This window comes from Vicugna pacos, chromosome 33 (genome assembly GCF_048564905.1).
Source record: "Vicugna pacos chromosome 33, VicPac4, whole genome shotgun sequence".
In the NCBI taxonomy this organism is placed as follows: domain Eukaryota; kingdom Metazoa; phylum Chordata; class Mammalia; order Artiodactyla; family Camelidae; genus Vicugna; species Vicugna pacos.
The window spans coordinates 15,526,892-15,550,076 of record NC_133019.1 but is presented as its reverse complement, the minus strand read 5'-3'; the positions used below and the strand labels follow the sequence as shown (position 1 = coordinate 15,550,076).

At 48.6% G+C, this 23,185-nt stretch overlaps 1 protein-coding gene and 1 long non-coding RNA gene across 9 annotated transcripts in view; one reads left to right on the top strand and one right to left on the bottom strand.

The window, feature by feature from the left end:
* The window catches only part of NCAM1 (neural cell adhesion molecule 1), a 294,609-nt gene that overhangs the window by 244,152 nt on the left and 27,272 nt on the right, over positions 1-23,185 (top strand). For all 5 annotated transcript variants that reach the window (XM_006207809.4, XM_015242229.3, XM_072954135.1 and 2 more), the window contains exons 9-13: positions 7,690-7,840; positions 8,139-8,323; positions 8,645-8,741; positions 9,044-9,214; positions 10,879-11,010. In XM_006207809.4, the coding sequence (XP_006207871.1) occupies positions 7,690-7,840; positions 8,139-8,323; positions 8,645-8,741; positions 9,044-9,214; positions 10,879-11,010 (736 nt within the window). The remainder of the gene's footprint in view (positions 1-7,689; positions 7,841-8,138; positions 8,324-8,644; positions 8,742-9,043; positions 9,215-10,878; positions 11,011-23,185) is intronic.
* LOC140691191 (uncharacterized) lies at positions 1,330-22,530 on the bottom strand. Of its 4 annotated transcripts, none has more exons than XR_012066738.1 (5): positions 22,323-22,530; positions 15,157-15,248; positions 14,589-14,920; positions 13,970-14,107; positions 13,508-13,720 (listed from the first exon to the last, which is right to left on the bottom strand). It is a non-coding gene; the product is annotated as an uncharacterized lncRNA (long non-coding RNA). The 4 variants fall into 4 exon arrangements; XR_012066741.1 differs by having other exon boundaries at positions 13,970-14,081; XR_012066739.1 differs by having other exon boundaries at positions 22,386-22,530.

The following is a 23,185-nucleotide window of genomic DNA, read 5'->3' as shown; positions in this document are numbered from 1 at the left end:
GTTATTGCTCCCTTGACCTGGACACAGTAATGAAGTCAATGTTGCATTAGCCCTTGAGCAGTTTCCTCCTTCAGTTTTTTCCTTATTGAGCTTGTGGTCAACTAAAACGCCCAGGTCTTTTTGGCATGAGCTGCATTTAAGCCACATATCCCCTATCTTGTTCTTGTGCAATTGATTGCTTAGCCAACAATGTAGAATTTTATATTTATTTCTGTTAAACATTGTGTTGTGCTTGTAGCAACCCAGCATTTCCCAGTGGGGTCACCATGACAGTTGGGGAAGACTTTTTCTTCACTGGGACTGTCCTGCGCAGCACCACTAGTCCCTTCCCTTTCAATGTTAGTAACCATCTCTAATCATTGTGATTACCAAAAATGTCCCATGCAGAAACACTCCCTGGCTGGAGAGCGACCATTTCAGTCCATCTTTCTGACCAGTCAGGACTGGCTTTCATCGGAACTCTCCTTTGAGGACTGGGGGTCCAAGGCATTTCAACCAATGTGGGCTCCCTGTTGTATTTATGTGCGTTGGGGGGTCTAGCAGTCAATGGTGACCTCAGCTCTAAGCACAAGACCCAACGGCAAGCAATTCACCGTTCCCCATGCAGCTGCCATCTAGCATCTGTATTAGCTGTTGCTTCCAACCTTGTGTGAACGCTTATCTGAGATATCTTCACCCAAGTTCGTGATAAAAAAAAGTTGGCTGGGACAAGGTCAAGTACAGAACCCTTAGAATGCTGCCTGGGCTTCCCTGAGGGAGAGCACACAATGCCATGGTGGTCTCTCGTGATTCTGTTGACATTTATGGAAGGCTCGGTGCTTCCTTTAATAAAGTTGGTGACAGTAGGACCTAATTAAATAAAGCAGCTTGGTCTTCTGCTTCCCTGCTTAGCTGCGTCTGGTATTAATCCTTTTTAAGAGAAGATGGGAGAAGAGGCTTTCAACCAGAGACCTGCAGTGACTTTCAAATGGAACACTGATGTTCTCCATTAAAAAAAAAAAAAGAAAGGAAAAAAAGTAAAAGCCAATACAATGAGCCCCAAAAATCACATCCTATCTTTGATAATGTCTCTAGATTTAGTCCAGTCACTCATTTGAGATTATAACCAATCTGTTAGGCTTCAGTTCATTCGGTTGGTTTCACTCAACAGCTGATAATAGCTAGGTTAAGTTTGGATCGTTAAGATCTCTAGAGCAGCTTATCACCTGTCTGAAAGTTAATCCATTTCTTCGTGATCGCTAATATGTTGACAAAAAATGTGAACATCAGAGCCGGTCAGTTTCATCGATGTGTTTGGAGGTCATTGTGATGCTACAGATACAAAGAAAGTTCGAGCAATCACATCATTTTATTACTCATCCTATCCAGACTCACTTGAAAGATTGCCAGGTATTTAAAAAAACCACAGTGAATGGCGCTAAATTCCAGGCACCATGTACATAAAAAGTGAAACCCCAGGGTGGTGATTTGCATACTCTGTCCCTGGCAGACCAATTCTGTTGTATGCTCATTTGAACATCTCTCTGCCTTTGAAGAGGCTGGTAAAGAAAGACATGTGAAACCTTAATGTCTCAGGAGAAGGGGAGGAGCAAAGAGTTGAGATCAGAAGAGATCTAAGTAAGTGAAAGGCATTTCATGAACCTTAAATCCTGAGTTAACAGAGTTTCCCACAAAAAAAAAAAAAAAAGAGAGAAGCCTTTTGAAATTCTGGATTCATTGGAAACTGGAGCTTCTCTTCACCAGGAAGAATTCCTCATTCAATACAAATGAGCTACCCACTCTTAAACGTTGGAAAAGGGACCTGAACTGAACAACTGGAGTCTGGTTTATCCAGGATGTGAGCAAAGTATAACAGGAAATACTTGGGATAAGTGTTTACCACTTCACTGTAGTTTATATATACATATTCCTACAGATTTGTGTGTAGATAATAAAACATGCAAATATTTTTCTTAAAAACCTGGAAGTAACAATTTTGGGAGCATTACTAGCCACATGCTAATGTGTAAGTGTATATATCTGTGTATCAGATGGTCTTAAAGTCAGCCACATGCCTCACCAAATTATCAGGGTCAAGGCATCTTGTATCAGCTCACCAGGCACCCAGGTGGAAGGTCAGCCTACTAGAAATATTGTGTTACCTACTTATTCTAAAAGCCACAAAACCATGGTGATTTGGAGAGACACAAGAAGAGTCAAATCTGAAAAACAGAGAGCTCCCTGTGATACAGTCCCTGAGCATTGATCCCTGCAGCCCTGGCATGTGACAGACAAGCTTCTGAGTGACGTGGAATCAGCAACCACATTTGACGTGTGGCCCACCATGACTTTGCTCTCTGCATGTTCCTCTGTCACTTCTTCACACCAGCATCCTGTGACGTAATCCAACATTTCCATCCTCATTTCTCACAAAAGCTCCTGGCATTTAGTGGACTCTTACTAAATGTGTGCTAACCCATGTGCATCTCCGGGATTGCACTGCTGTGTCCTCTGGCCTCTTTTCTATCCTTTGTCCATCTGAACATCAGGGACAATCAGGCAGTCATGCCATCTGATACAGAATAGCTGCAGGTATGATGTTTTTGACTCCCAGCACAAAATCATAAAAAAAAAAAACTATAAGCAGAGTAGATTTCCTAGTGCTGGATAAGTTAAAAAGCTTGATGTGGGTACGAAGATACCCAAACCCCCTCTGTCCCTGAGTTGGCTCGCTCCTTTGTGAATGTCATGTTTGATGGAGACGGTGCACATGTGAGCCTCCGTGTCGTCCAGACGTTCTTCTGCCTTTAAGAACTGGCTGGTACCCACTAGGGCACTCAGAGTCCAGGATCCCCAAAGCTTCCTGACCCATAGTCTTAAGGGCATACTTCTCACTCCTAATGTACCCCTCTACTCCTTTCTTTGTTCCTTTTTCTCTTACCGAAAAATTTGATTTTTAATAGGATGCATGCAGAGAGCTATAAACTGCATGAGCGCAAAACGGCATTAGTGTATTTGTGATAAGCTGTCCAATAAAGTCCAAGGGAGGAGACCTACTCTCTAAGTATCTCTAGATGGCGTGGTTAGAAATAGTAGTGTCACGTAATATCACAAGGAGTCTTCAAGACGTTTTGGAACAGGAGCAGTCTAATATGTCTGCTGGTATCCACATGTATGTCTTCCAAAGATTAGGAAAGGCTTTGAATTATATATCTTAATGTGCATAAGAGGTGGGGGGGGGTGCTGAACGTAAACTAAATATCCTAAATCAAAAGGGGGTAATAATAAACACACCATTGAAAGAGGGCCTCGGAAAATGTTCTGAGTTAAAAAGAAACTGCATGTGCACGGAATGCAGTGGGATAACGTCGATTCTCTAAAGCAACATGTTGTAAAATTTTACTGCTTTCTTGTTGTGTTTTATATCTTGTTCTCTCCAGGCTTCGTGGACTCGACCAGAGAAGCAAGAGGTATAGCTTACCTGACCACTAGCCAGACTTTAGTTTTGAAAGCGTTGCAGTTTAACCCACCGTTCCGGTTTAATAACCAGACATGCTAAACTAATTCGTAATTTAGTTAGACGAAAGAAATAGGTCAATAGTGGTAGACATCGCTTAGTAATAGTGTCATTTTAGGATGAGCAAGCAAGCTGTGTTGGGAGTGGATGAACAAACCCTTATGATTTCCTAAAACTGGGTCTTATTCTCTTGCTGGAGCTGGTAAAATCACATCCAGGCAATTATACTTAGAGAAATAAACGGCCCCAATTCCCACGCCAGGCGTTTTTGAAATGATGAAAATTTTTGACTCTCACCTGGTTGACGTGGCTCTGGATCATAAAGTCACTGAGTTAGTGATCTAAAAATCCACTCAGCCCTCACCTTTCCAGCTCAACTCATCTTGTTGCTTGCTTATTTTATCATGATCGGTCTTGGTAAATTACCACATCACATTTCCTCTGGAAGCAATGCAAATGACATCTCTCAGGTCATTTGTTACTTTTATAGAGCATTAAATTTATGAGATTAGAATGATTTGTCACAAATGGTTCTGGGTTTTTTGGTTTTTTTTTTTTAAGTCAGTAGCATTTAGCCTTTGAAATTTTTCTGACTACTTGCTTCAGTTTGGGGGATGTGGGATTCAGTTTGAAAACTGAAGCTAGATATTAATCCTTAGATCTTAATTGCTACACCCTCCCCCACCAGGACCCACCATCTGATCATGCCTATCATTTTTCACAGATTTGTGTGATTAAATGACAGAGAGTGAAATAACAATAGTGCTTCAGATGAGATTCAAGAATCTAATCTAGAAATACTTTTCTAAAAAGTAGCCTTTGCGGGTGGGGTATAGCTTAGTGGTAGAGTGTATGCTTAGCATGCCATGCAAAAGATCCTGGGTCCAATCCCCAGTACCTCCATTAAAAATAAATGCATAAATAAATAAACAAACAAACATAAGTACCCTCCCAGCTGCCTCCCCCAAAATAGCCTTTACCTCTTCTGCAGGTGGAACTCTGTATTGCGTAATACTATAAATGTAGAATATGACAATTCTATAGATGGTATTTTAATTAAGTGAACCTATCCTCCTAGTCTTCAGAAATGATCATTATTCAGAACACATAACTCATGTGTTCAGGTCATGGCTATAACTATTGAATGCTGTTTAATATTTAAAAGTTGACTGCCCATCTCCGGGCACTGATGGTGGTTTCTGCACGTGGAAGCCCTGTTGTCGTCAAATCTAGTCCGTTATGAGCTTTCTTTGTACCATCCCCTCCTCCCCGGCGTAGGGACTGTGGTTGAGTGCACGTCCTCGCTGAAACACTTCCCCCCGTGACCCAGGAATCGCTTAGTGCCGTCGCAGACTCGGTGTTTCATTGTCACGGCCCCACCGGGACTGGGGAAGGGAGAGAAGAAGGGTTAATTATCAGCCACTCTGAGCAGCGACAGCTCTCATACTGCTTCGCCTTGTGCATCTTCTCCGTCACTCTGATCAAGACCCAGCAAGAGGAGGAGCTGAGATTTATCAGGGAGCATTAAGGAGATGTTCAGAGAATTATTATTATTAGTGGAAGTAATTGGTTTACTCCCAGGAAAGCAGACACCTCTCTCTGTTTCTCAGAAGTGTCCTTATCTTAACGTTATCTTGCTCTAGACGTAATTGACTTTCAAGTGAGGGCCGCCCTGGGGCTCAGGGGTTCCGTTCCCTCCTGTTTGTCTCAGTTGGAGATGAAGACGGTTAAGTCCAGATGAGCTCAAAAGAAGGCTTGGGTTACAGCCAATTTCATTCTGTAAGCTCTGAAAAGCCTTAGGACTTCTACCTGCAAGAAGAGAGACAAAATTGTCTTGATGAGAAGAGCAATTATAATTGCCCTTCGTCCCTATTTTTGTTTGCAAAACAGGGTCTTCTTGCTATAATGATCTTTTCATTCGTGCCCAGAGTTTATCTGCTTCCTCCTGAGTCTGGACCGTCAGTATGAATTGTGGTCTGGCTGGCTTGTAGGCGGCACTCTCTGACTTTGTCCTGGTACCAGAGTAAAGCATTCCAGAGGGAGATGGTCCGATCACACAGGAGTCTGACTGCATCTCCTCGGAAGGAGAACGGGGCATTTGGCAGATAATCCGATCATCAATCTGTCCTGAGCCACTGCAAAATCAGATTCTCTATGGAAGGCTGCCTATCGGTCTGTTGACATTAAATGAGAAAAATATTCCACATAGAGAAATTTAGACAAAGAGACCAGATATAAGACCCAAAAAAAAAGTATGTCTGTCAATGCAACCGCTTTCTGAGCTTCTCTTTGAGCGTTTTCTAGATTATTCTGAGTAAAAACTGCTCATGCCTCACTTTGTTGTTACTTGTCAGTGTCTTGCTCTTACACACATGACTTTCTTTGCACCTTTTGCTGAAGCAGTGCTTCCTTAGGGAAATGCTCTCTTGATTTCCAAAAGAGTCTGGTCGGTTTCTCAGGTTGGTGGTGGCAGCCCCAGGATAAGTCCTGGCTGTGTGACAAGGAATTCTAGTTCAGTCACTGGCTCACGTCACCGTCGGCTGAAGCTGTGTTCTCACTGAGATAACCGGAAAGGTCGGGGGAGGCTTTGAATCCCCTCTGCCTTCATTCTTCTGTCTTTCGGGAAGACAGGAATGACAAGGTGGTCAGGTCAGCCCTCAGAGATACTTGCAGGGATGACTTTACGCTCCTGATCCCAGTAGTTTAGGTGATGGGTTAAGATTTTGTTTGATGCGTGACCACCACCACTGGGATGTACCAGCATGACCCTGTCCACCCACAAGAAAAGAGGTCCCAGGATCCAGTGTCTTCAACAACTGTCCTCCACACCTGCTATGTCATCTCCCATTAAGGTGTAACATCCCCTGGGGTGCAGCTTCTCAGCCAGTCAGCCTCACAGACTTACAGCCAAATGGGGGCCGAGAGCCATGGGCACCTGGTACCCACGCTGCAGTACGTGGTGACGGTTTGGCTTGGCTCTTCTGCCTCCTTGCCAGCCGTTGTGTTCTGGCTTCCACACATGAAATGTGCTGGGGCTTCAGTGACTGAAATAGATGAGCTGAAAGGGACGTCTTGGGGTAGATCTGAGGCTGCTCACAAGGACAGTGGTGTCTTGCTTTTGAGCTTCTCAGACAGGCTTCTGTATAACACGTCAGTGCGGGGTTTTGGGCTTCCTAAGCGGCTTCTCAAAAGAACGTGAAGGCAGGTGTTCTTTCGTTCTTTAAAAGCCCAACCCCGTGGGATAATGGATGCCATATGCAGGGCAGTCCCCCATCCATCTCTGTAGACTGTCATATGCTGGACACAAGAGTGTGACCCAGCCTACCAGGAGCTGGACTCCTGCTTCAGATTACCAACTTCCCTGAGGATCTGAACTCAGGCCACGTGCCCAGACCCTTCCCAGGCCAGCAGCCATTTTACTTAGTGTGTCAAGGCAGGAAACCCCTTGGAAAGACGCTCGTTCCCATTGCCCAGGGATCATATGCTGATTCCCTGCTTGAACAATCATGGTAATTCCAGACACGCAGGAACCGCTTCTAGCATCAAGGGCTAAAAAAGATGGTGGCTGCGGTGTCCAGGATCCCAGAACTGCATGGGATTCCCTGCACCACCGTCCCGGGAGAGGGCGTCCAGTTACGCTCACCTCTAGCCCAGCAGCTCCTGAGCTCTGAGTTGTTGGACTTTCTGGAATGACATCACTTTACTTTTAAGCATCCAGGAAAGTGAGGCATCTTCAGAAATATGGATTTCTTGTATAATTTCTTACATCTGGCACATTCAGATTCCCCACTACGTGCGCAGGCACCAAGGAAGGGGCAGACGGGCAGGGGCTGCAAGGAAAGGCCGGGGGCGCAGGCTTCCCAGAGTCTCATGAGGCAAGGCTGTTGCGGCTGCAAAACCCGCTGGCCGGGTCTTGGCGTCCCTTTAGATACGCAAGAGAAAGGCATCTGGGGGACCTTGGTTGTCCTTCCCAAACCAATCTAGGCACTGAGCCTAGGCTGTTTGACATAAACTGAGTCCCCCTGTCTGTTTGGGAGACACCCAAGTTCCCAGGGTGCTCTCCGGAGCCTCCCCACTAGTTGGTACCTAACGTGAGCCTTAGACATGGGCACAGAGAGGAGAGAGACGTGAGACCGGTCACCAGTGGCGGCCTGGTCTCCCGGGCCCTGACGCTCTCCGTTCCCTCCTGGCAGACTCTGGACGGGCACATGGTAGTGCGTAGCCACGCCCGCGTGTCATCCTTGACCTTGAAGAGCATCCAGTACACAGATGCGGGAGAGTACGTCTGCACTGCCAGCAACACCATCGGCCAGGACTCCCAGTCCATGTACCTCGAAGTGCAATGTGAGGAAAACTGTGGGAGGATGCGGGGCAGGGAGGGCCGGGCAGGGTCGTGAGGACCTGTCCCATGGCAGTTGGCCCCAGGCCTTTGCAAAGCTCTGTCCCCGAGCCACCTCTTCACACCCTCCCAGGCTTCTTAATGAGTCTGCACCAGGCAGGTTGTGGGAAACGGCCCGACCTCTGCTGTGTCCCCGCACCGGCTCCGCTTCGGGGCACACCTGTCCCCCCAGGGCCAGGAGACGGGTGTGTGGGGCTCCCTGATAGTGGCCAAATTCCTGAAGGTCCTTGTCCTTCATTGCAGATGCCCCCAAGCTGCAGGGCCCCGTGGCTGTGTACACTTGGGAGGGGAACCAGGTGAACATCACCTGCGAGGTGTTCGCCTATCCCAGTGCCACGATCTCGTGGTTCCGAGATGGTCAGCTGCTGCCCAGCTCCAACTACAGCAACATCAAGATCTACAACACCCCCTCCGCCAGCTACCTGGAGGTGAGACGGCGTGGGGGGCGGGGACAGGGTGGAGCGGGCGCAGTTTGACTGTGGACGCAGCTGAAGTCTTCCCTCCGGCATCTCTGGCTCATCCTGAGCAGGGATGCCATTGGCCGGGGAGGAAAGGAAGCCTCCACCCGGCCCCTTTTCTCTCCCTGGAGCTAGATCGGGGCCTGGGAGGCAGCCTGCCTCTCCCCTGGCCCCCTTCCTGTTCTCCTCTCTGAGTTAAGGCTGGGCTCCCAATTAGAGAACTGAGTTCAGTAAATAAGGATCTGAGGTTGCGGCCACCCCGTGTAACCCAAGAGCTCCTTCTTTCTAAAGGTGACCCCGGACTCTGAAAATGATTTTGGAAACTACAACTGTACCGCAGTGAATCGCATCGGACAGGAGTCTCTGGAATTCATCCTTGTCCAAGCAGGTGAGCGCCCCTTACGGCTGGACCGCCCTCAGCCTGGCCCACCCATTTCTTGACTTTCTGTGATGACCAGAGGGTGAGGGTCACCCCCAAGAGGGTCAGGAGGCTGGGAGCTGATGGAGACTTAAGGATCTGGACATGGGGCCTGATGGAAGAGAATATGGGGAGATGGGCCAGGAGGACAGGATACAGATGACCAAATTCCCAAGAGTTAAAAGAAATGAGAGAGACACGCTTCATGATTGGGAGTTACATCCTAGGCCGGGTCAGGCTCACCTGGGTCTCCACCTGTCTCCTCCCGGCAGACACCCCATCTTCACCCTCCATCGACGGGGTGGAGCCGTACTCCAGCACAGCACAGGTGCAGTTTGATGAGCCCGAGGCCACCGGTGGGGTGCCCATCCTCAAGTACAAGGCTGAGTGGCGAGCACTGGGCGAGGAGGTGTGGCACTCCAAGTGGTATGATGCCAAAGAAGGTAAGCTGGGAAGAGTCGGGGTTTCCTTTGGAAGGATGACTCTGGGCTGGGCACACACTCACCCCTGGCACTTGCCAGATCCTGGCATCCTGACTGCCCATCTGGGTGTGCAAACCACTCCGCACTCTTGGGGGATGCCAGGTGCCACCACCCACCACTCTGTCCATGCTCCCATGCTGCTGCACCTTTGCAGTTCCCCCAGAAATAGGGTGCGGTCATGCCTCCTGTGGAACTGTTGACCTTCTGTCCCCTGGGACTTCAGAATCTTGTTCTCATGACCCTGTCGGGACAGGTGAGGCCAGCTCCGCCGCCTTCCAAGCAGAAGCCCTGCTTGGGTGCACAAGCAGGTGAGCCCCGTCCACTCCTGCTCTGCACACTCGGGTTCCATGGGCTACGGGTTCTCTGTTGTCACCTGTTCAGTCCTGCTTGGGTATATTCAGGGACTGCCGTGTAATTATGATAATAACCAAATAAGCAGAGCCTGCAGGACAGGTCTGCTCTTAAATCAGTCCTATGATATATTTCCAGACCAAAGATTTGAAAAATGACCCTGCGATGACTGCAATCTGAAGCTTCTGAACCCGGAGAGTCTTTTCCTGAAGGTTGAATATATTGATGTCTAACTCTCCCTTTGGGGTTTACTGGGAATAACTCAGATGTAGGTTTTGTTTCTGCAGAAATGTTTAATCCCTGCCTGGCATGTGGAAATGAGGGCAGAGTTGGGGACGGGCGGGGACACAGTATCACAGCACGTCAGAGGTAGCTTCCAACCCAGTTTTACTGAGAATTCATTCTGCCAGGAAGTTCCTATCACTCCTGCAGCTTTGGCGAGGGCTGGCAGGACTTCCTGGGTAATCAGGGTTGGAGCTAAAAGAAAATAATCCTTTCACCTCCCTGACTTCCCTCCGAAACTCGTACCAACTTTGTGGCAGATGGATCCCACATTACAGTGTGCCCAGCCAGCTATTCTTTCTAGTTACCTTTTGTATTGTGGTAAAATACATATAACGTGAAATGAATTATTTTAACCATTTTTAAGCCTACAGTTCAGTAGCACTAAGTGCATTCACATCACTGTACAACCATCACTGCTGTCCATCACCAGAACTTTTTCATTATCCTAAACTCAGTATCTCTTAAGCAATAACTCCCCATTCCCCACTGTGCCTACCGCCCCTGGTAACCACCATTCTACTTTTTACGTAGTTGACTATTAATAGTCTCTATGTTGTTGACTATTCTAGGTGCTTCATGTAGGTGGAGTAATACAGTATTTGTCCTTTTATGCCTGGCATAGTTCACTTTGCATAATGTCCTCAAGGTCCATCCGTGTTGTAGCATGTGACAGAATGTCATTCCTTTTCATAGCTGAATAATATTCCATTGCATGTCTAGACCACATTTTGTTTATCCGTTCCTCTGTCAACGGACACTTGGGTTGTTTCCGTATTTCAGCTATTGTGAACAGCACTGCTGTGAACATGAGTGCACAAATATCTGTTCCAGTTCTCTTGTACATATTTCCAGGAGTGGAGTTGCTGGATCAAATGATAATTCTATGCTTAATTCCTTGAGGACCTGCCGTATTGTCTTTCCGCCGCAGCTCCACCACTTTACCAACAGCCCTTTCAGCCTTTGTGACCCTTTTCATCTTCTCACGACAGCCAGCATGGAGGGCATCGTCACCATCGTGGGCCTAAAGCCCGAGACGACGTACGCGGTCCGCCTGGCGGCGCTCAACGGGAAGGGCCTGGGAGAGATCAGCACCGCCTCCGAGTTCAAGACACAGCCCGTCCGTAAGTAGAGCCACTGCCCGGCCTCTTCCCCTCGGGGCCCTGGGGTGACCCTGAGCTGGCCAGTGTTCAGGTGACAGCTTTTTGTCTTCCAGATCCCTCTGCTCCCACTGGCCCCACCTCCTAGCTCTCTGGCCCTCGGTGATGGCTGGTGCCCAGTCCCTCTGTCCTCCCCTTCTCCAGGGGCTTGGTGACACTGTCATCACAGCTGGTCCAGTTTGTTAGAATAACAGCCAGGGAGGAAAGCCACCAACACGTTATTAGAGACACTAGGGAGAATCGTGGCAGTGTGGTGGGGAGGGATTAGGGAGATTTGCTTTTTGTCACCAAGGCCCCAAGCACCCAGTGACTTGAAAGAAGAGGGTAAAAGCCGTGACCATTGGCGGAATTAGTAGGGAGGGGTTTTGATGCAGCAGATATGCAGTTAGAGGAAAATGGAGATGCTGTGGGATGTACGAGCAGGGGCAAAACCCCAGCAAGGCAAAAGGGGAATATGGCCCAGGCCTCTGACTCCCCGCTGCGCCTCCGTCCCCACACCAGGAGCACAGCCAGGGTCTCCCCCGTCAAGGCCTCTTTCAGGAGAGTCGACTCTTCCAGATCCCATCCAGGGTTGCATCTCTGTTTGCCTCCATCGCTCCCTTTCCTTCAGCCAGTCTGCCATCTCCCCTCCCTTCCCACGCACATCCAGGCTCTGGGCGAGCTCCATTCTGGTCCTGTCCCTCCACAGTTACTGCCCGGAGAGGGCGGGGAGTGCCTCCAGCCGAAGAAGCTCCCGCGGTGGTCACGGAGCTCCCTGGGCCCCCTCTGACTCCTGCAGTGACAAAGCACACGGGGGAGTCCTTTGCTTTCTTGTCTCTGAAGCCAGGGGCCTGCAAAGCCACCCCCTTATCTCTTCCCAGAACTAGAAAGCCTGTCTCATCTTCCTCCCACAGGAATTGCTTCTTTCTGGATTTGAAGTAATTTGATAATTTGCGTTTCCAGCTCCGTGTGCTATGTGGATCCTATTCCTTTCTTTTACATCTTTTTTTTTTCTTGGGTCTGTCTCTTGTCTTTTCTTTTCGTCTGTGTTCCATCCATGGGATATGCAGATAGCCCTCTTCCACGTAAGTGCCTCTTCATACCTCATTACCTGTTCCTAGAGCGTTAACCTCTGCTAGTTCTAGTTTTTAATTTAGTGCCGGTCCCTTTCGTCCCCTAGAGGCTGCAGTAGATGACGCTGTCCGAGCCCTAACCACACTGACCTTAGTCTAGTTCTGTTCTTATTAATGTCCGTAGGTGACTCCAAGAGGCTAACATCCGTCCTGTTTTAGAGCATGCAGTTTTTGTGTCTTTTGAAATTGTCTTTACTGATTAATTCCTGTGTGTGACAGTCACCCTGCGACCACCTTTGCTGAGCCAAGTGCGGTGCAAGTCTGCAGAGGCTTGTCTGAATACCAGGCTGCAGCATGACGTCGCCTTTAGCCAGGGTGCCCGGAGAGTGGCCACGGCCTCAGCCGGCCTGCATGCAGGCTCCCCTCATGGGCACAGGCACCCGGAAGGATTTTCACATTTGTTTTTAGGAGGTGAAAGAACCGAGAGCGCGCTCCTTGCCCCTTCTTCTGTCTGTCACGGTGGCACCTAGGAGGCACTAGCACGTCTGAAGGGGCAGCCAGGGCAGTTGTAAAGAGCAGCATGAACTTGAGTTCAAATCGTGCGCACACCCTGCAGGGGCGGTAAACCCCCCAGTCCTGGTCCGTCTCCGCTTCAGCGCTGGTAACTATTCACGGTCCTTGCAACGTGAATTTCCCCGCTGGGGAAAACTAACCGGCTGTTTAGTAACTCTGCTGCCAAGAACGCAGGGACGGGGGTGATTCTCCCGAGGAAGGACACCCTAATCGTGGAAACGGTCCACAAGTAGGGATGCGAGGCAGCAGGCTGGGGTGGATCCTGGCCTGCGGACATGCCCTGAGCTTCACGTCTGCTGAGCTCAGCATCCTGGGGGGGAGTCCCACCCAGGGAGGCTCAGAAGAAAAGGTATTCAGAAAGCTGCACACTTTTCATAAAAAGCTCCTGAAAAGCACTCAGGGAGGCTTATCTTTTTCAAACTTATTCAGAACTATTTCAGCAGCGGCGGAAACTAAGTAGTTCAGTGTAGGCGTTGGGAGAGTTAAAGCAAGTGCCCTCTATCCCCTGTCTGGTTCCTGAATGAACCGGTTCTGGAAGGAGTCAGAATGGGGTGGGGGGTGGAGCTGTCAGGTAGGACGGACAGCTGTCTGCTCTGGGCCTGAGGGCATCTTCCTGCTGGACCTTTAACCCAGTCTGGATTTTCTCAGCAGAGGGAGGCCCGCTTAGTTACATCACAGAGAGGAAGGCTGGGGTGAGGGCTCCTTCTGAGAGTCTAACCAGTACCAGGGGTGTGAGTCCTCAATCGGGGGAACTGGGTCTCGGACTTCAAAAATCACAAGTGGTTTTCCTTTGTTGCCAGCTCAGCCTTTAAGGTGAGAATTTTTACACTAGATGCTATATTTTAAAAGTTAATGTTTAATTTTTTTTTTAACAAAGGAGACCTCTTGATTTTGTTGTTTGTTATCTGCCGGTATGACAGCAGATAATTAACCAAGAGCCCAGGGAGCCCTTTGGAGAATGGTCGGATTGGTTCTCCATTCCAAGCTGACCACGAATGATGGAGCAGCGGGCATTGCTAGCAGCATGGAAAGTCCGCGTTCTCAATCATCTCATAAAGTTATGATTTAAAGAATTAAAAAGGAAAACTTCTTTTACATAAAGAGAATGTCTTAGAGCTGAATGTTCCTTTTTAGAACGTGAGCAGTAACCCGTAGGAACACGCAGAAACATTATACTCTCACTAAAGTTGGTTCTTACGGTCTGTCCTTGCGCCCTCACAGCCTTCCTAGAGTTGCGGAAGTGAGGGCCTAGTCCAGGGGCTATCCTGTTGTGCCTAGACCATCCTGAAAAAGGATACAGTTGGCAGGAAGATGCTAGCGTTTCCACTGTCAGGACCAAACCCACTCACTGCTGCCAGGAAGCGAGGACAAGTTTTAGGAAGGACCTCTGCTGAATTCTCACTCCCATTCCTTGAAAGACACCAAGGTTGCCTGAACTTAAATAAAACCAGCCATCAGTTCGGCTGCAGGCTTACACTGAGCCCAAGGACCAGGGGCGCTGGTTTTGGGCACTGCCTCACCTCGCCCATGGAGAGTGCCTTCCCCTCCCAAAACGCTGGGGTGCAGGTGCACGGCCTGCTCCTGTGGCACTGGAGGTGGGCCCTGCGTGCACCCTCCGCTCCAGGGAGGAGGCAGTACAGGGCCAGCAGGAGCTGGTACCCTGGACAGAGAGTATATGCTGCTGGCTCCCTGGGTTGGGAGGCGTAGGTGAGAGCCAGTGCACTTCCCATTAGCTCATCACTTCAAGTTCGTTGAAGTGTGTCAATAGTGGGGTTGCTTTCATGGTTCCTTAATAGACTCCTCCACACTCAGGGGCATGGATATGTCAAAGCAGGGATGGGCAGATGAAACTAGCCAATGCCACAGATAACTCAAGGACCTGGCTTCAGAGCTGCCCAGTGAGAAAGCCTGGCTTACCTGTTTGGAGATTCCTCTGTTCTGTGATGGCCAGGGAAGCTGTGGCTCCAGAAGGACGACCAGAAATCCGACCTGGGAAAATGTCCCTGTTTCACGTACTTTTAGGCCAGGTGTCTGCATGCTGTCAAGAAGCTCTTAGGTAGAAATCTCACGACCTCTTTTTGCCTTGCAAGGGGCTGCTTCCCTATCGGGGCTGCTTGAAGTTCTAAAGAATGATGTGACCATGTATCATGACTCTTTCCTCCACGACTGAACCACACACCTTCAGAATTTCATTGCCCGGATGTTACCTCTTCATTTGCTTCTGTACCAGGAAGCGAAATAGACGAATTCTTTCAGGGCATAAAGATTACGAGTGAGTCACTACCTTTAAAAAGAGGCATTCTTGAGATTTTTGTTTTCCCGTTTTGCCCCCTAGATGGCACATCACAAGTGTAAGTTAAAGGCATTGTCGTCTATTATAGTTAAAGCACATAAAACCCCATCCCTTTATCGGAATAATATGGACAATAATGCAAATGATTCAAGCCAAAAAAAATAGAAGGAAACAGAGAGAGAGAACACTTACCCAAATTAACTAGGCCATCAGGTCATGATGAGTCAGTAGCCTGTCTGATTCCAGTGACACTGTCCTCGCATGGTGTAATGAGGTCCCCTCATCTGGAAGATAAAAGTAAGCCCCAACCGTAAGTGTCAAGGCAATGTTGGAGATACAATGATGTTTTTCCACATTTTTATCTAGCTCTCAAAGGGAACTGTGTTTGTGATAGCTAATGGGACAACTCGTCAATATTCACCAAGTAAAAACTAAAGATCCCTCAAGTGTCCAAAATGTCTCAGACGCACCGTTTCTAATCATTCCCGGTGCTGAAAGTCAGTCAGCATCACTTGCTTGGTCCTGATCTCTTCAACGTTCCCTTTCTCTCGGAGGGCAAGACTGAGACTCGACATTCCTGTGCTCTGCCCTCTGCACACACAGCGGCAGCCAGGGAGTCACATTGTACAGGGTTTGGAGGGCGGCCGTGGCTCCAGTGCCATCCAGATGCCAAGCAGTCCTGACCTCACCCGGTCCCGAATGTTAAGTAGGATGGTTGTTCTGTTTCACTGGGACATTGAAGTCAGAGAGTGAGGGACACAGGTTTTGTTATAAATACGTGCCACGAGTGTAGGTACACGCACACATATAAGCACAGGAAGACACGTGCAACGCCAAAGCCAAATTCACTTTCTCCTCTTCTGCTCGTTCACTTCAAGCTGGGTTCGAGGTTCTTGTCCCTCCTGACACCTGCTCCCATGGAGACAGCTGGGGCTGCTCAGCTGGCTGCTTGTTCTCAGGCAGGGTTGGCGGCCTCTGCAGCTGTTCCCGGCCCAGCCCCTCACCTGAACCACAGGGCTTGGCAGGTGCACGAGCTCCGGGTTTGAAGTCAGAGAGCCCTGCTTTCTGCCAGGCCGGCCGGCTGGCTGGCCACCTGTTCTCATGCACGGAGTTCTCCCTCCCACTTTAACTCACTTCAGCTTCTCCTGCTGACTCCCCCGGCTTGCCTCTCCCAATTTTTTCAGTATCTGTGTGCCTCAGTGGTCTTTTTCCCCCTCCTTTTTTTTTTTCACCTTCATTTTTCTTTCCTCAGCGGCTCCTGCGAGCTCCTCCACCCCTGTTCCATTGTCTCATCCACATAGTGAGTATCACTGTCTTCATCCATCTCTCCGCAGGTTGCTTTTCCACCAGCCGCAGTGGGTCTGCCTCGCGTTATCCCCCCGTGATAATTCACCTCTGCTGGTGGAAAGCAGCGCAGGGTTTTAGAGAAGAAATGAGAAGAGAAATAGGCACAGGGCCACTCAGATTCACGGGAGGCAGCTGTCCCCGCAGGAGGAGGCACGTGGACGGCATTGCTCTGGACAGAAAGCCCCACCGGCAGGCTCTCCGAGGCTGTCGCAGGCCCAGCCCTGCCCTCTGGATTCTTACAGAGCTGATTATTCGGAGAAGCCAAAGGAATTTGCCAAGAAAAATGTCTATGCTGCAGGGTCATAAGAAATGGTTGGGGCGCTGTGTTTTCACCCTTCATTTTAATTGGCACAGTTGGATCCAGACGTTGAAATTAGATCGCGAGGCCTGGAGCTTTTGCTTTCTCCATAAATGCATACGTTTCTCGTAAATATTTGTGGGAAAAGAAACAGCGTCTGCTTGCCGATGTGCCTGGCAGTAGGCACTTTGGCAAATTATTTAACCCTTTGCGAGGGAGCCTGGTTTTTCTTCTCTGTAAAACAGGAGAAGCGGTCATCCTCCTCCCCAAACAATAAGAAACCTAGCGTTATCGAGCTGTTTGTCCCCCGGGGAGCAGTACCTAAGCCTAGCAGTGATGTCGCCTGGCCAGTCTCAGGCTGTCACCCTGCCTGAGCCTCCCTCCTTTATCTTGTTTCCTCTGGCTGCCCCATCCTTTTGTTTGCCTGAGTCCTGGGGGGTAGAGAAACCCCAAGCTCCCTACTCTTTGGAGTTACGAACCCAGCTCTCTTGGGGGAAAGAGCAAAGCGAGACAGCAGCTGAGCAGGACCCAGCGTTCCGTGCCAGCCTGTGCTCGGAGCAGCAGACGGTGCCGCAGGCGGGACCGCCCCACTGGCCACGTCCCCTTGGTGCGTCAGAAGCCCTGCATCTTGGGCTTCTGGAAGGTCACCCAAACCCCAAGCTCAGAGCCCTTTGTGGCATCAGTATGACTTGGAAACAGACCCACCACCCCATGCAGTGCCTTCCAGGCAGTGGCCTGGACCAGCAGGAGCTCAGGCTTGGGTCCAGGTTCGAATCCCAGCTCTGCTGCTTCCATGTACAATACAGCTCCATGACCTTGAATGTCACCCCACCGCCCCAAACCTCAGATTGCTTATCTCTCAAAGAAAGGATAGTGTCTACCTACCTTGTAGGTATTTGTGAAAATTAAAGATTAGGTGTGAAAAACACAAAACACAGTGCCCAGCATGTAGTAACTGGAATTCATACTTAGAATAAATGAGAGTTATGGCATTTCTTGCTGCCTGACTGTAATTTGTTAGCAAAATCCCTGATAATCTCTTTAAAATATTTACATTCATTCTGGTAAGTTAAGGAAAGATAGAAATGAGCAAGTACCTCTTCCTCCATCTCTTTCTTTTCTTTATAATGATGTCTTAATATACATACACACATATATGTATAGACATGTATGTATATATATTTATTTATAAATTTATCTTTTATCTCTCTCTTTCACCTTTCTGTGCCCTTGCCATCCTTTATGTTTCCATAGCAACCTGGCCTCTTCCTGCTCTCACCACCACAGAGCCATCCAGTGAGTACAGAGCTCAGCCACCCTGGGCAGACGGCTGCAGGTGGCAGGACCGACTCCTGGGTCCCAGGGCTGCCCCTGGCTCCCCACCCACGAGTGTTGTGCTTGCACGAAGGCGCCCCGCCTGGCGTGATTCCCTAAGCATGCTCTCTGCCAGCCAAGAGGGCAGACCCAGCATGAGCAAAAGACCTGGGGGCGATTATTTAAAGGAAACTCTTTGCCTGAGGAGACTTTTCCAAATTTACCCACAAGTTAAAAACAGAAAAGGATTAGAGGAACGCTGAGAAGCCCAAAGAAGAGCATCTCTTCCCAGCTTTTGTTTTCCCTCCTGTCTGAAGTACACACACACAGAGGCACGCGCGCACACACACACACACACACACACACACACACACACACAAATACACATGCTAAAATAGAAGCAGCTGAAGACTGAGAACAAGAGAAGGAATAGGAGGAGCTGGCTGCCCCTAGGAAAGACAGAGAGGAAGGAAGGAGGGAGTCACTGCTCCCTGAGGACCTGCCCTCCTTTGTCTTCCCCAGAGCCAGAGCGAGGAAGTGTGTGCCCCGAGGCTTCTCCCCTCGAAGGCCGCCTCCTTCCTTCCTTCTAGAAGAAATGATGGCTCGGAAAAGCATAGGAAGGCTCTCTCAAGTGTGTGTGCTGAGAGTCCAGATGAAAGTTCTGGAATTCATCCGTTGATGGGTCAGGGCCAGGCTGTACCCTCTTTTCCATCATGGAAGACATTACATGTCATCACAACCTGTAACAGGTTCCATGCTAGTCTTTATAATTCACTAATGAAGTGAGCTTGTGTGTCAAGCGGGGCGTCGATGGATGGGGTGTCCACAGCTGTGTGCATTTAGATTTTATCGTATTTCTGAGAGCACAGGAGAAATGACGTGCATCCCATTCAGAGCAGTCAGAGCAGAAGGCAGAAAGCAGGAATGCGAAGTGTGGCTCCCGCTCCACTCCCTGGGCCAAGGTTTGTGATGCATAATTGAACGGAGAAGAGAAGAGTTTCTTCGTGTTGCGTGAAATGGCTTTTTTTCTCCTGCAGAATGTAGCTAAGGGTCTGCTTTCTTGGTGTTCTGTGTGTGTGTGCTGCAGTGAATTTTAATTGCTGATGCTTTTGAGGTTTCATTCTGTCAGCAGAGCACAGCAGGCGACAGTGAACTGTGCTCCCGTGGGTTTAATTCAGGTGATGGGTTTCTTTGCATTTGGGAAAGGAGTGAAACTAACAGCCCCCTTTCTTCTGCTAACAGCGATGCTCCTGTCCTTTGCAGCTCGGGTGCAGAGCATGTGCCGGGCGTGGCAGGGAAAGACTACACAATGCGGTTTGCACAACTCGGGTCATATTTAAGGTGTCTCGCTGTTGGATCGGTCTACACTGGAAGTAAAACACAATCTTGGATCCAGATTTCTCCTTAAGGAGAAATGAGGTGTTTCTCCCCTGACATATGTTTAATTTTTAAACATCAGACATTTCTGCTCACAGATAAAATGCTTAGTGGCGACATCCAAAGGGAAGAAAGTTTGAGTCTTTTTGATTTGCAACCCTTTGACTGCCGACCCAAACTGTAGGTCCCAGTGGATACTGGGATAAAGGAAAGATGGTCATGATTGGGCAGCAGCCTGCATTTAGCAGGAACACATTTCTCAACCGTAAGGCAAAATGTAGCAGATGTGAATTGCAGCGGAACTAACAGTGGAGTAGCTCAAAAGCATCCAAAAATCCATCGATCATCAGTCAATAAGGGTGAATAGAAATAGTGTCTCCTGTTTTGGCTAATGTGTGTGTGTTTTGAGCCATTCGTAATTATGCATGAGTGGAGAATCCTAAGTAAAATCAAAGGAGAATCTGCTCAGTTGTCCAAGATCCCTGCAGGGCACCCTTGGCTGGAATGTCCCAGGCCCTGTGCGGTGTCAGACAGTAAGAAGTGAACGCTCAGTCAGCTCACAGCGGCAAGGGACCACGTGCCTCGACTGGAGCATTTCTCTCGAATTATTTGTAAACAGTGATGCGCTTTGGGCAGAAAGGTATCTTCACCTGCGCTCTTTGCCCTACTTTTCTCTTAGCTTCAACTGGTAAGAGCCAAAACACCCCTTGGCCTGTGACAGTTTAGGTGGGAAACCCAAAATGCCATTGACGAGGCAGAGTCATTCAGTTAACAGATCAGATGTAAACATAACATAGGACAAAAAGGAATATAGGGGAATCCAAATAAGAAAACTGGTTTTTTGTTGTGAAAATCAAATGTGTGTCTTATCCATTCAGCCACAAGTCTAAAGAGACAACTTTAAGCTTTAACCAAAGATGCCCGAGCACATGTTTAATGTCACACTCTTAGTTCACTGGGCCGGGGGCTCAGTCTCTGGTGCTCAGTGTTGACAGAGCCATTGTCTCAACCATCAGGAGGAAACCTATTCCCTTTCTGCACTGGCCTCTTTTTATTAAATTTCATTAGAATATTTATTATACTGCTTCCTGGTTACTTTTTAAATTTTTTATTGAAGTATAGTTGCTGTACAATATTGTAGAAGTTGCAGGTGTGCAATATAGTGAATCACAGTTTGAAAGGTTATACTCCCTTTATACTTATTTTAAAATATTGGCTATATTACTTATAGTTTATTTTGTACCTAATAGTTTGTAGCTGTTAATCCCCTACCCCTATATTGCCCTCCCCCATCCCTCTCCCCACTAGTAACCGTTATGCTACGTGAAATAAGTCAGACAGAGAAAGACCGATATGGTAGGTACCACTTCCATGTGGAATCTAAAAAACACAGCAAACTAAGGAGTATAACCAAATGAAGCCAGCTCACAGACATAGAGAAGAAACTCGTGGCTTCTTTGCGTCTTGGTTGGGGTGTCTCATGGGGGCTCCTAGGATAACGTGGGTGGGGATGACCAGAGAAGTTGAGAGGAAGTCCCTGGCTGCCTTCTCTAGCCTGCATCCACTTAACCTCCCTCAGCCCATGTCCCCCTCCTCGCTGCACCAAAAGAAACGTGAAATGACTTTTCCTAACGTCATGTGATATTTTGTTCTTACAGGGCACTCAGTCTGCGCCTTAAAAGTCATGGGACTGGCCCTTCCTGACCAGGTTCCATTTCATTACCCTTGCTTCCCAAGGATGCCGAGAACGTTTCTGGAATCTGTGAAGAAATAACCTGCCTTTTTTTCTCCTTCAGCAGTCCCCCGGGATTGACTTTGGCACCTCGGTCCTGACAGAGACACCTCCCCATTTTCAAAACAAGCTGACATGCTCCTCGATGTGGTATTAATATGCAGTGTTGCTGCTGTATCTAATGCTTACTTGGTGTCGTTAACCAAATGCTCTTTATGATTTATAATTCGTCTATTTCCGGGCAGTTTGACCGCCCTCCCAATGTTTCCTATATATGCTGCTAATTTGATTTAATTTCTCCTTTTATTTAGTCTGTGATTTTGTTGTTGATTTTTTCTCCCTGCCCATTGTTTACATCAGTTTTTAATTTTTTTGTATTTTCCATGTGATCTCCTCCACTTTCCTTTCAACCAATCATGTGCGTGCGTATCATGTGACTTTGTCATGTGGCTTGCATGGTGGTGATGATGTCGTCCACGCTGGTGAACAGAAGGTAAAGCTCTTTGTTCTGATTAGTGAAATAAATCTGGGACCACAGCCTAGTGCGTAGGGCCCACTCATTTCTTCCTGTTTCGGATTTCCTAAGCGAAGCCATTTGAGAGATTTCCTCTTGTTCTCAATGCACATCCAGAATTCATCATCCTTCACAGCCCTGACATGACAATCCGATACCATGACAGGCTTCAGTTGAATATTTTGCTCCACGAAATCTGGCCGTACAAACTGCTATCCACAGTAAAATCACTTTAGCTACAGCAGTTTGCACACTTGAATTTTTCCCAGATAGTTCATCAGAATTGATGCCCAGAAAGCAATGTTGCAAATGAGCTTTATAGGACTGTTGCTTAACTTTGGCCAGGAGTTCTAAAAACCACAGTTGCTCTAAAATGTCACAGCTCCATGAAAACCTAACCTTGAACACACCACCAAGAGAAACGTGTCGATACCAAAGGCTGTTGCTTGAAACCAACAAGAGTGTTTCATAAAATTCATGCAGATTGAGAACTTTCTGAAATAAGAGATCTGAGAATTTGGAATGAGACCAGTATGGCCGTGATGGCCGAGGCATCACTTTCAAGTGGGCCTCCCCCCTGGACAGGAGGGAAGAAAGATCAAAGCAAAATTCACTTGACAGTTACCGTGACCGGTATCTCCCCGTGATCGAGAAGCACACGATTGACCCTTGCGGCAAAGGAAATGAAATTACAGCCTAATGAAGCACACAGGAGTGACAAAATAGTTAGTTAATACTGTGACTGTCACAGCCTTGGGGAAACATTTCTCACTTACGTAAAGAGACAAGGCAGCCTCTGCTCACAGCTTTCCCCGGTAAAATCAGACACCCGTTCAAACCTGCCCTGGGAGTCACAGGCGTTCCGTTCTCTCCTCGCTGGCAAATTTTTGCTTATTTCACAGCCTGAGACGCGCACGGGCCGCACTGATCACGGAAGCGAAACTAACCGCAGTAACCCCGCAGGGCGCCCGTGCATGCGGGGGTCCCCGGCGACCTCGCTCCTCTGAGAGCTGATTGGGCGACATCCACACGTACAAAACCATCCGCCGCTCGCCTCGCATGTGCTCCGTCCCTGGGCCGCCCCGCGTGCGTGAGCCCCGTGTGTGCCGCCCTCACCCTCCGCGTTGACCGCCTCTGAGGGCGTCCCCTCTCCCGGCATGGCCACCCTGCCCCGCAAGTTAGTCCCATTTACAGCCAGACTCCTGGACACCGTTTTGGACGGGAGGCATCCTCGTTTCCAGGAAGGGAGTGGGGGGTGACGTCCCCAAAGAAGGGAACCTCTGTTGTGTTAACCTCACTTAAAAAATTATCTCCATCTGTGAGTGTTAGGGCCGAGGAAAGAACCCCGGGAGCCGACGATTGCCTGTAACTCCAAATTCCACCCAAAACATGTGACTCCGTTATTTCCCTGAGGGAGACAGGCCCCTTGCAGAAGCTGAAGTGACTGCTCAGAGGCTGATGTTCTGGGGGCAAGGCTCGGACCTTCTCCCTGAAATCAGAGGTGTGAGCAGATGTTGGGTTGAGACCCGTTAGTTTCTTCTTTAAACCCGAGGTTGGTCATTTCTGCGCAGTGCCGTGATTCAGAATGAAGCACGAGGGGGAAGCTAATTCACACTTCTGGGAAAAGGTCTCTTCCAGA